Consider the following 12,729-nt stretch of genomic DNA (forward strand, 5'->3'; position numbering starts at 1 on the left):
GTTCACCACCAGCACCATTGGCTTCTAGCCGTCCTTTCGGCTTTGAGCTAGCTGCGTCATCACATCTGGGGCTAGTTGTACTGATCCATTTTGGTTTCATGGCAAGAATCCCAGGGTAGGTTGCCATTACCTTCCCCAGGGATCGTATTTAGTCTGATCTCTCTGCCATGACCTTCCTGTCTTGGGTGTCCCTTCATGGTTTAGCTCATGGCGTCATTGAGGTGCTCAAGCTTCAGCACCATGACAAGGTAACAATCTAATTTGCTGGAGCCATTGAGCTTGTTGTTGTTGTTCAGTCGTTAAGTCGTGTCCGACTCTTCGTGACCCCATGGACCATAGCACGCCAGGCCTTCCTGTCCTCCGCTCTCTCCCAGAGCGTGCTCAAGTTCATATTCATTGCATCGGTGATGCTATATAGCCATCTCATCCTCTGCCGTCCCCTTCTCCTTTTGCCTTCAGTCTTTCCCAGCATCAGAGTCTTTTCCAGTGACTTGTCTCTTCGCATTAGATGGCCAAAATATTTGAGCTTCAGCTTCAGTGTCTGTCCTTCCAATGAGCACTCAGGGCTGATTTCCTTTAGGATTGACTGATTGACCTCCTTGCAGGCCAGGGGACTCGTAAGAGTCTTCTCCAGCACCTCAGTTCGAAGGCATCAATTCTTTGGCGCTCAGCCTTCCTTATAGTCCAGCTCTCACAGCCATACATTACTACTGGGAAAACCATAGCTTTGATTATACGAACATCTGATGGCAAGGTGATGTCTCTGCTTCTTACTATGCTGTCTTGGTTTGCCATAGCTTTCCTCCCAAGGAGCAAGCGTCTTTTAATTTCATGGCTACAGTCACCGTCTGTGGTGATCTTGGAGCCCAAGAAAGTAAAATCTGTCACTGCTTCCATTTCTTCCCCTTCTATATGCCAGGAAGTGATGGGGCCAGATGCCATGATCTTAGTTTTTTTAATGTTGAGTTTCAAACCAGCTTTTGCACTCTCCTCTTTCACCCTCAACAAGAGGCTCTTTAGATCCTCTTCGCTTTCTGCCATTAGGGTGTTATCGTCTGCTTATCTGAGGTTGTTAATAATTCTCCCAGCAATCTTAATTCTGACCTGTGATTCATCTAACCCGGCATTTCTCATGATGTACTCTGCATATAAGTTAAATAAGCAGGGCGACAGTATACAGCCTTGTCGTGCTCCTTTCCCAATTTTGAACCAATCAGTTGTTCCATGTCTGGTTCTTACTGTTGCTTCTTGACCCTCATACAGGTTTCTCAGGAGACAGGTAAGGTGGTCTGGTACTCCCATCTCTTTAAGAATTTGCCAGTTTGTTGTGATCCACACAATCAAAGGCTTTAGCGTAGTCAATGAAGCAGAAATAGACGTTTTTCTGGAATTCTCTTGCTTTCTCCATGATGCAGCGAATGTTGGCGATTTGATCTCTAGTTCCTCTGCCTCTTTGAAACCCATCTTGTACTTCTGCTAGTTCTCGGTTCACATGCTGCTGAAGCCTAGCTTGTAGGATTTTGAGCATCACCTTGCTGGCATGTGAAATGAGCGCAATTGTACGGTAGTTTGAACATTCTTTGGCATTGCCCTTTTTTGGAATTGGAATGTAAACTGACCTTTTTCCAGTCTTGTGGCCACTGTTGAGTGTTCCAAATTTGTTGGCATATTGAGTGCAGCACTTTAACAGCATCATCTTTTAGGATTTTAAATAGCTCAGCGGGATCCTGTCATCTCCGCTAGCTTTGTTGTTAGTAATGCTTCCTAAGGCCCACTTGACTTTCGAGGATGTCCGGCTCGAGTTCAGTGACCGCACTATCATGGCTATCAGGGACATTCAGATCTTTCCTGTATAGTTCTTCTGTGTATTCTTTCCACCTCTTCTTAATCTCATCTGCTTCTGTGAGGTCCCTGCCTTCTTTGTCCTTTATCATGCCCGTCTTTGCACAAAACGTTCCCTTGATATCTACGATTTTCTTGAAGAGATCATTAGTCTTTCCCATTCTATTGTTTTCCTCGATTTCTTTGCATTGTTCATTTAAGAAGGCCTTCTTGTCTCTCCTTGCCATTCTCTGGAACTTTGCATTCAGTTGGATATATCTTCCCCTTTCTCCTTTGCTTTTCACTTCCCTTCTTTCCTCAGCTACTTGTAAAGCCTCATCAGACAGCCACTTGGCTTTCTTGCATTTCTTTTCCTTTGGGATGGATTTAGTTGCTGCCTCCTGAACAATGTTACGGACCTCTGTCCATAGTTCCTCAGGCACTCTGTCTATCAGGTCTAATCCCTTAAATCTATTCCTCACCTCCACTGTATATTCACAAGGGATATGATTTAGGTCATACCTGAATGGTTTAGTGGTTTTCCCTGCGTTCCTCAATTTAAGCCGAAATTTTGCAAGAAGCAGCTCATGATCTGAGCCACAGTCAGCTCCAGGTCTTGTTTTGACTGACTGTATAGAGCTTCTCCATCTTTGGCTGCAAAGGACATAATCAATCTGATTTCAATATTGACCATGTGGTGATGTCCATGTGTAGAGTCGCCTCTTGTGCTGTTGGAAAAGAGTGTTTGCTATGATCAGTGTGTTCTCTTAGCAAAACTCTATTAGCCTTTGTCCTGCTTCATTTTGTACACCAAGGCCATGCTTGCCTGTTATCCCAGTGATTTCTTGACTTCCTACTTTAGCATTCCAATCCCCTATGATGAAGAGGACCTCTTTTTTTGGTGTTAGTTCTAGAAGGTGTTGTAGGTCTTCATAGAAGCGATCAAGCTCAGCTTCTTCGGCATCAGTGGTTGGGGCATAGACCTGAATTACTGTGATGTTGAATGGTTTGCCTTGGATTCGTACTGAGATCCATTCTATCGTTTTTGAGATTGTACCCCAGTACTGCTTTTCCCACCCTTTTGTTGACTGTGAGTGCTACTCCATTTCTTCTAAGGGATTCTTGCCCACAATAGTAGATATGATGGTCACCTGAATTAAAGTCGCCCATGCTTGTCCATTTTAGTTCGCTGATTCCCAAGATGTCGATGTTCAATCTTGCCATCTCATGTTTGACCACCTCCAGCTTACCTTGATTCATTGACCTTACATTCCAGGTTCCTAAACAATATTGTTCTTTACAGCATCGGATTTTCTTTTCACCACCAGACACATCCACAGCTGAGTGTCCTTTCGGCTTTGGCCCAGCCGCTTCACTCTTTCTGGCGCTACTTGGAAATACCCTCTGCTCTTCCCCAGTAGTATATTGGACACCTTCCGACCTGAGGGGCTCATCTTCCGGTGTCATCTCTTTTAGCCTTGTGATACGTTCCATGGGGTTTTCTTGGCAAGAATACTGGAGTGGGTTGCCATTTCCTTCTCCAGTGGACCACATTTTGTCAGACCTCTCCACCGTGACCTGTCCGTCTTGGGTGGCCCTGCACGGCATAGCTTATGGCTTCACTGAGTTACGCAAGCCCCTTCGCCACAACAAGTCAGTGATCCATGAAGGGGGCCATTGAGCTTACTCCTTCATAAATGTGCAAAGGACTGCAGCCTACGGCTGGCCTCATTAATATATCTACTAGGGAGTAAACTCAATGGAATGAGATGGATGTCTGAGGCCAACATACTTAAGACTGGATTGTTAAATTGATTTATTCACCTTTATGATTAACCAAAAAGATAAGGGTCATATCCAATGTTATGCTAGTGGAAGCACTACAAGAGTTTTCATGATTCTCCTAGCAACTGCACAACCACTGTGCTGTGAAACCCTTCAGCCTTCCTGCCACATTATTGGCAAGGGAAGAAAAGGCCCAGGTTCTGGTTCAAATTCTTATGCTAAGGAGGTGTTGTGCTAAGCGGTGCCTGAACAGGAGACCACTTGGGAACTATATGTAAGATATTCTGAGCTCCTTGAAGGAAGAGTTGAATAGAAATATAACTAGGAATAATAACTTTAATAAAAAGGGCAACTGGATGGCAGTGATCTAAAATAAAATGATTAATAGGGCTAAATGAGATGGATTTCATGTACATTAAGTTACCTGGACCAGTTTACTCTTATACCAGTGTGAAACAATTGTCTTCATGTTGTCTTTGCTCATCAGCTTCATACAGTACATTTCTGTCCTTTTTTTTTTAACCATGCATATTCTGGGAAGGATCGGGAGTCCAATGTGATATAGAAAGTTAGCACATGGGCCAAGTGTGGGCTGCCACAGAGTTTATCAGTTTACAGAAATACATTCATAATGCTTCTACTATCTATCAATATAGAGAGAAAGAATACTTCGGATACAATCCTGTGCACCCTTGGCATGCAGTCCTGCGTACAATTACTTGGGAGTAAGTTCCCCTGGGCTGGACTGTCAGTGTGCAAAATCAACTGCTGCTCCCCTCATGACAATCGAAGTCTTGAATGTAAAGCTGTGAGCAGGTGGCCTCTCAAAATTCTCCACCTTATTTGTGAGTAGAGAAATTTGGGAAACAATTTCACAGAATTTCTCCAGGGGAAGGAGCAATTCCCAACAGTTTCTCCCAGGTTGGCTCCCCTTTGGCAGGGCTTGTAGCAAAGCTTCTTTAGTTTTTGGTAAGCATTTTTCGTGCTGCAACAGCACCAACTGTGTTGGCAGGCTGGCCCCCAATTTGCATCCACCACAAGTTCCAGGGATGAGGTGGAGTTAATGCTCTGCCAAAATCTGTCCTCCAATTTCCAGAAAGTTTTCTTCCCCCGTGAAAGGTGCCTCCATTATTCTACCATATTCTTAGGATAGTCTATAACTTACATTGAATGTCTCGAGTTTACCTAATCCCAGCTAGCCTCGGACGCTGCCTGCACTTCCTGATCTGAAAAAGCCCAATAGGAGGAATTATTTGATTATGTCTTCCCTTGGGCTTTAATTGAAGTGTGGGAAGCTGAGGAGGCTACAGGCTGCCACAGAGATGATTGTACAATGAAAAAGAGGACACTTGTGCTCACTCCTCGGCCACTCCAACCCTTGAGAATTTATCTGGATTTTTTTTGGTATTGAATTTCTTTTCGAAAGCAATTCCTCTTGTCTCAGATTGAAGGAGAATGGTTGAAAAAAATGCATGAGAAGTTTTCAGCACATAACTAGTTGAATGTTTTTCTCAGAGGGAAGTAGCAAATATATTAAACCTAGTGGCAAGCACTTTAAGAACAAATGTATTTACTCTCCCCCCCCCCCCTTAATCGGGGTGAAAAAGAATTGGCTTGCCTGAAGCCATAAATGCAGTAGGATAATTCCTCCTGTAGACAAGGTATTATTACCCTAGTCCCTCAATGTGGGGCAAGCAAAATCCTTCCTCCTCAGGTCAGCGGGGTGCAAACAAATGCTCTCCTCAGGGAACACAACTGCCTCAGATTGCCCACCTCTGAGCTTTGGTTTTCGCTTAGGTGCTATTACTGTTATCAGGGTTTTGTGGGGAGAAATAAGTGTATCATTTTCACTGAGGAAGTACATTATATCATATTGTTGATTTTTGATCTTAGCATAACTGCAGGCCATTCACTTCTGTCCTAGAAAGTGTGTTTCAGATCACAGCCTCAAGAGCTGTTTTCTCTTGGCAGCCATTTTTGCTATATGGCTTTTATTGGGGGCCAGTTTGCTGTAGCCTTTTGCTTTCAGTTATATGCTTCTTCTTTAGTCCTGTCAACTGTAGTATTTAATTCATGTATTCGTTTATTCCCTGCCTTTCTTCAGATAGCATCTGAGGTAGCTAAACTCAGCAATAAAAAACAGAGCAGATAAAACCAATTGCAGACACCAACAGAGGCCATATTAAGATGAGCCATAAATAATAATCAAAATCAAATAATGGCAAAATGGTATTAATCCATTCCTGACCCACTCTACACCTAGGAGCAGGCACAGTTTAGCACTGGGCAGAAATCCCCCCACCCACCATCACTGACCACTCATCACCTGCAAAGGTGGTGGGGGAGAACACTGAAGACCTCTAGGGTGGGGGAAAAAGTCACAGCACTGTTAGATGGGGGGCCAGGAAGATTGACTGACATTTTGACAAGGCCGCCAAGGGATTTTTCTTCATTAAAAAAAGAAAGGCAGAAGCATATGTGTGACCAGCAAAATGCCCCCTGGGAGCCTTAATGCCCCCTTGGGAAAGACACTACATGACGATGTAGTGTCATTCCTAGGTACATTCCAGCCACAGAATGGTGGCTGAGCAGCCAAGTGCAACCAAGCTGCTGCTTGGAACACAAGCTTAGCTTTTTTTATTTAACTAAAATCAACTAAAATAAAGAGATGAAGGGGAAAAAACACTTTGGCCACCTTGTCAAAATGTCAATCCAGTCTCAACTCCCAATGCTATGGCATCCACCCCCAAGCCCCACGCACAGAGATTAATACAATCTGGGAGGGTCCACCCCTGCCCAGCTGTGCCGAAGAACCTGGGCCCAGCATTAGCACAGTTAATTGGTCGAGCAGGTGTGTTATGAGATGTGTGTTTTGAGCCATCCTGAGAAGGTCTTGGTATAAGGCAGCATATCCAATAAATAAACAACCTTGAAAGCTCCATTTTTCGACATATTGTTACATAGTTTGCAGAACCTTCTAAGTCTCTTCTCCTCAACTGAATGATGACATGTCTTCTTGGCCCAGGCTACCGCTGTGGGGCCACTGCTATTTTACACAGGCAGTCTGAGAGTAAAGTGCAGCACGCCAGATTACATGGCACTCAAGGACAGTTAAGGAAATACTCCCTCGTCCCTCCCAAACCCTACATGTAGTGAGGAACACATTCAGTCAGACTTCCCCAACCTAGTGCCCTCCAGATGTTTTGAGCTTGAACTCCCATCAGCCCCATCCATCATAGACAATGGCTAGGAATGTTTGGAGTTGTAGTTTAAAGACTTCTTCCCCCATGCTCCTTTTTTAAAGACTTCTTGCCCCAGGCTCAGAGACGTTTGCTCTAGGTGCAATTTATATGAAGACAAAATGGTGCCCTTCAATAAACTCCCTATGAAGGGGGCAGGCAACCTGGTGGTCTCCAGATGTTTTGGACTATAAGACCCATAATCATTGATCTTTCTGGCTGGGGCTTAAGGGAGTTGTAGACCAAGACATCTGGAGAGCACCAGATTGTCTCCCCCTGCCCTATCAGGATTCATTCCCAAGCGCACAGGAGGGGATGGATTTTGCCAATAGTTATCATAGAACAGTAGGGTTGGAAGGGGCCTACAAGGCCATCGAGTCCAACCCCCCACTCAATGCAGGAATCCAAGTCAGAGCATCCCTGACAGATGGCTGTCCAGCCTCGTCTTGAACGCCTCCAGTGTGGGAGAGCCCACCACCTCCCTAGGTAATTGGTTCCATTGTCGTATTGCTCTAACAGGCAGGACGATTTTCCTGATGTTCAGCCGGAATCTGGCTTCCTGTAACTTGAGTCCATTATTCCATGTCCTGCACTCTGGGATGATCAAGAAGAGATCCTGGCCTTCCTCTCTGTGACAACCTTTCAATTACTTGAAGAGCGCTGTCACATCTCCCCTCAGTCTTCTCAAGGCTAAACGTGCCCAGTTCTTTCAGTCTCCCTTCATAGGGCTTTGTTTCTAGTCCCCTGATCATCTTGGTTGCCCTCCTCTGAACCCTCTCCAGTTTGTCTGTATCCTTCTTAAAGTGTGGTGCCCAGAACTGGACACAGTACTCCAGATGAGGCCTAACCAGTGCTGAGTAGAGGGGAACTAGTACTTCCCCGGATTTGGAAGCTATGCTTCTGTTAATGCAGCCCAAAATAGTATTTGCCTTTTTTGCAGCCACATCACATTGTTGGCTCATATTCAGCTTGTGATCGACAACAATTCCACGATCCTTCTCACTTGTAGTGTTGTTGAGCCACATATCCCCCATCTTGTAACTCTGCCTTTGGTTTCTTAGTTGCTCACCTGGATATATTTATACATTTTCTAATTTACTAATTTGAACTTACTGTTTTATCTTTGTGAGTGGTTTGTTTAAAATGCAAAAAAACTTTTGCACGGTGCACATATTGGTTTAATAGAGTTTAACGATCCTGCTAATCCATTATGTGTACAATGTAAGATTAATTTCTTGTCTCTCTAACTTGCCTTGCAGGTCTGAAACTTCCTCAGCCATGATACTCCTTGGACTCCTGCCTCTGCTTGTTTGGCAAAACGAAGCCCTCGGCAACAGTTTTCCTGACAAAACCATTGCAGAGTTTTCGGTTAATTTTTACAACCAGCTGAGAGCTACAGGGAAAGATGAAAACATAATTTTCTCCCCATTGGGAATAGCAGTTGCCATGGGAATGTTAGAACTTGGAGCCAGTGGTTCCACCCTGAAAGAAATCAGGCACTCCATGGGATATGAAGGCTTGAAAAATGGTGACATGTTTTTAAATCAAACTGCACTTATTTGGTAACACGTATTCCTCTCTGCCTCCCGACCTCCCACCCAATAAATGAATTAGGATTGTTATTTTATGCATGCTTACTGGGACTAAATCCCATTGAATACAGTAGGACTTACTTCTGAGTAGACATACATAGGCTTGTCCTCTCTAACTATCAAGAACAGGGATAGGTGATGTGGCACCCACAGGCACCAATGTGCCCCAGGACACCTTTCTTGGCATTCGCCAAGGTGCCCTCCCTGTGAATTTAACTAAATGTTCTTACTGGCAGCTGGGATGACTTCAAAGCAAAGTGAGAGCCTCCAGTTGCTGCCGTCTTCATTTCTTATGAATGCATCTGGGCTATGCAGTGACTAGCGTTTGTGACTAGCCATACCTCCCATGGCAGCCATTTTGTAGAGGTGCCCCAGACAGTTTCTCAAATTTCCAAATGTGCCCTTGGGCCCACAAAGGTTGCCTACTCCTGACGTAGAAAATATAATAATGGCAGGTATTTCTCTTCATAAACAGCTATTTAATCAATAGAATGCGGGCTAGGACTGATGGATGGATTTTAATATTACCATAAGGCCTGAAGTGCTTGAAGGGATATTATTTTGAAGAGGAAATGGGGTCATTCAATATATATTCTTAAAGAGAAGATAAACATTTGTTAATGTGTATTCAGTGAAAAACTGAATTTGAATATATGTGTGAATGCAGATATAAGATTTTTTTTAAGAGCAGTGGGACATCTTTGGAAGCACCTTCATTCCATTCTGTCTAGACGTATTGTTCTTCTCCAGGGTTGATGTAGTTGTTTGTGTTTATGAAATGTATATGTTGCTTCCCACTGCAAAAAGCAGTCTCAAAGCGACTTACGCACAGAAATCCATAATTAATACAACAGAAAAAAACCAAAATCAACATAAACCACAAAACGCCATAACATTATCTAAAAACAATACATGTATGAAAATGGGTTGAGTTTGGATGGGGGGCGGTGGGGGGGCGGGAGAGAGACACCTAATTTTACATGTGGGTAGTAAAGGCAAGCTATGCATGATACTGATTGGTTGATGCCAGTGATGCCACTAACCACCCCCAACACAGAAGTAGTTCTGAACTCTTTAAAAAACATTTTAAAATTAATAAGGTGATATATGAACAGATAAACAGGTGCTTTTAAAAATGGAAAAGGTAAACAGCTTCCCATTTGCAGAGGAGCAAGACTGCCAGATGAACCAGTGTACAAATTGACTGATATGTATTTCTCTCATACAAATTGTGCTAAAGAATTCATTCCTAGCCTTCATGTTATATTATATCTGTCTTCACCCTATGTTTCATTGCATCTGAACATCTGGGACCTGTGCTAAGGTTCTTTCCCATAATGCCATCCCTAAGTCTACATTATTTCATGCCTCTTCATGAAAGAACAGTGGTATATTTTGCTAGGTTCCTGTCTCACGGGTATTTAGTATTAAGAGTGTAAAGTGTTTAGGGCCCTTCAAGGTGAGAGCAACATGAGTAGCATTCCACCTTTGTGGCCAGTAGGATACTTACCACTTGCAGGTATGAAAGTCCCCAAATCTGGTTTGGTTTGGGGTCCAGGGTCACCAGCAGGATTTTCTGGCCTGTTACAAAATGTGTATCCATCCCCTATTTTCCCCAGCATTTCTTTCCAAAAAGTTGGGAGGGGGGAGAATTTACACACTAGCAAAGGGAACTGTCAGCTCACACACACACACACACACACACACACACACCTTGGTGTTATCTTGTGCCTCCCACTAAATTTTACATATTTCCCTGTCTGCAGGCCCACTTGGGTCTTTTAACCCATCCCTGCTGCTAGAACCACAAACATATTTGGAAAATACTGCAGACTTGTACCAAGGGTGAAGGATTTAAAAAAAAAAAAAAATTCTTTGGAGAAATTGTAACAGCCTTTCATTAAGATGCAATATCATTAACAGTACACCAAGGGGATTTACTTTTGCCATGCAAATAAAATGTGATAATCCTGTGTAAACATTGTTAGTATAGCTTTCATGAAATCTTTGAAGAAGCTCAATAGAAATCTTGAGAATAATAGAGTAAACATTCAGCAGCTGGAATGACTGTGCAAATATTTAGCAAAAGTGGCTGGGAAATTCCCATTAAAAGTTGGGAACGTATGGGCAGTTATCTGTTCATTTTAAAGCAACAACAACAGGTGATTGTCAACTGAAGCATACTGCTTCCTGTTACATATTCATACTTTCTTGCCTTGTAGAGGAATGGCTTGCTTGTAAGTTTAAAAAAAGGGGGGGGGAGAGGAAGGAAGGTGTATGAATAGAGAACATAGAGGTGAAAAGGTGGGAGTTGTGTTGAAAGAGCAAAAGAATAATGTAAAAGTGTTCATGTCAGCCAGAATTGTGTTGGCTATATATTAAAAGAATCCTGTTATTCCTGCTAAGAGAGAATGGCTACGGTGTTAGAAGTTGCCTGTACAGACAAACTAATAGATATGGCACACAGTAGGAATTATTTAGACAAGCAAATGGATTTTTTTTAGTAAATGCTGTTCTTTTATCAGAATTTGGAATTATCATTTTGATTTAAATAGATTGGATACTTTTGCATTTACAGATTTTTGGAAGTTGGAAAATGATTGTAATAATGAAAAAAAAAGTAATTAAGAATAATGTAAGGCAGTGGGCAGAGATCACATTGTCATCCCTCTGTCAAAAGAAGTGAGGGCCATCCATTGAAAATGGTTGGCAGTAGATTCAGGAGAGAGAAAAGAAAATAGTGCTTCTCACAATGTGTAATTAACTTGGGGAATTCACTGCAGCAAGATATGTTGATTGATGAGCCCTAGTTTACATACCTTTGAAGGAAGATTAGACAAATTCATGGAGAATAGGTCTATCCATGGGTATTAGCCATGATGGAATTTATTTATTTATTTCTATACCACCCAACAGCCAAAGCTCTCTGGGCAGTTCACAAAAATTAAAACCAAAAAGCACACAGTAAAATATATATGCTATATATATGGATATATGCTACCTCCAGCTGTAGAAGCAATATGCCTCTGAATACCAGTCCACTGGGGAGCAACTACAGGAGAAGGCTTCTGTTTTTGTATCCTGCTTCTGGGCTTCCCTGAGACATCGGATTGGCCGCTGGGTGAAGCAGCGCGCTCGACTAGATGGACCTCTGGTCTGTTCCAGCAGGGCTTATTTCATGTCTTGTGGCATTTCTATATTGTAATTGTTGTACTAAATATATTCTCTCTAGAAGAACCTGCCCAGGCAGCCCCAGTGCGCATGGAGTTCCATGGGAACAGTGGCTACCCATTGTTCTGGTGGGTTGGATCCAGACTTAGTCATGCTTAGAGCAGACCTATTGAAATCAATGAGACTTGCCTTACTCATGACTGACGTAAGTCCCACCGACTTCAGTGGGCCTCCTCTAAGCGGGACTAAGTCTGGATCTAGCCCAGCACATGCAGAGTGTGGGATAATGGGGATACCCACTATCAAGGAAGCCTCCCACCTGTCCTCTGAGGCAGAGCAGCCTGGGGCACGTTTCCTTGGAGTTCTTCCCAGGTGGCCTGCCACCATGCTCCCGAACTCTCAAACAGGAGCCACTTAAGAGCTGTGGGAATTAATCTGCGAGTGGGAGAAGTAGCTTGGTCTGGGCCAGGCAAAGGGCCCAATCCATAACTTCCTTTTACATCTCCTCACAAGCAAACGAGAGGAGGAACTGCTCTTCGCAAACTCCCACCTGACTGCAGGCAGCCAGAGTCCAATCTGTGATTCTCAGTTTGCCAAAACCATGGGGCCTATAGCTTGAGCAGCTAGGAGATACACCTTAGAGCACCTTTCCAGCCTGTTGTCTTCCAGATGTTTTGGACTACAACTCCCATCAGCCCCAGCCAACATGGCCAGTAGGCGGGGATTATGGGAATCTAGCAGCGTTTCCCCTTTTGCTAGAGAGATTTTAGAGTGTAACCATTGTGCACTGAGATGAAGAATGCTGGCTCAATTATGGATAAATAGAGTCCTTGGGCTAGAGACGTTTTGAAGCATGCGGCAGGGTCTGTGCAGCCCCTTGTGAGACATGCAGTGAGCGTTTCCTGGCATTGCACATGGGGAAGTCCCTGCACTAACGGAGCTTTCTGGGCCCTTGAAGTTTTGGGAGGCTGCCATCGCTTCTAATCTATCTTGTGCTCAAGTCTTTGAAGAAGAGTCAGACCATTCTAAAATATTTCATAGTGACCTCTATTGAAAGATAAACAATTACAATGTATTTTCACTGTGAAGATGATGGGATACTTTAAGTGCTTGGTATATTT

General features: G+C 43.5%; 2 protein-coding genes across 5 annotated transcripts in view; one reads left to right on the top strand and one right to left on the bottom strand.

Annotated features, from left to right (window-relative positions):
- The window catches only part of PDCD10 (programmed cell death 10), a 111,763-nt gene that overhangs the window by 40,082 nt on the left and 58,952 nt on the right, over positions 1–12,729 (bottom strand). The window lies entirely within an intron of this gene.
- Positions 1–12,729, top strand: part of LOC146351518 (neuroserpin-like) — a 72,903-nt gene that overhangs the window by 11,050 nt on the left and 49,124 nt on the right. For all 3 annotated transcript variants that reach the window (XR_014789624.1, XM_084847449.1, XM_084847448.1), the window contains exon 2: positions 8,105–8,373. Coding sequence is in view for 2 of the 3 variants with exons in the window: in XM_084847449.1 (XP_084703575.1) it covers positions 8,124–8,373 (250 nt within the window). In the remaining variant the exon portion in view is untranslated. The remainder of the gene's footprint in view (positions 1–8,104; positions 8,374–12,729) is intronic.

Source organism: Heloderma suspectum, chromosome 3, assembly GCF_057233095.1.
Source record: "Heloderma suspectum isolate Gila_16-S chromosome 3, 16-S_ref, whole genome shotgun sequence".
Taxonomy (NCBI): domain Eukaryota; kingdom Metazoa; phylum Chordata; class Lepidosauria; order Squamata; family Helodermatidae; genus Heloderma; species Heloderma suspectum.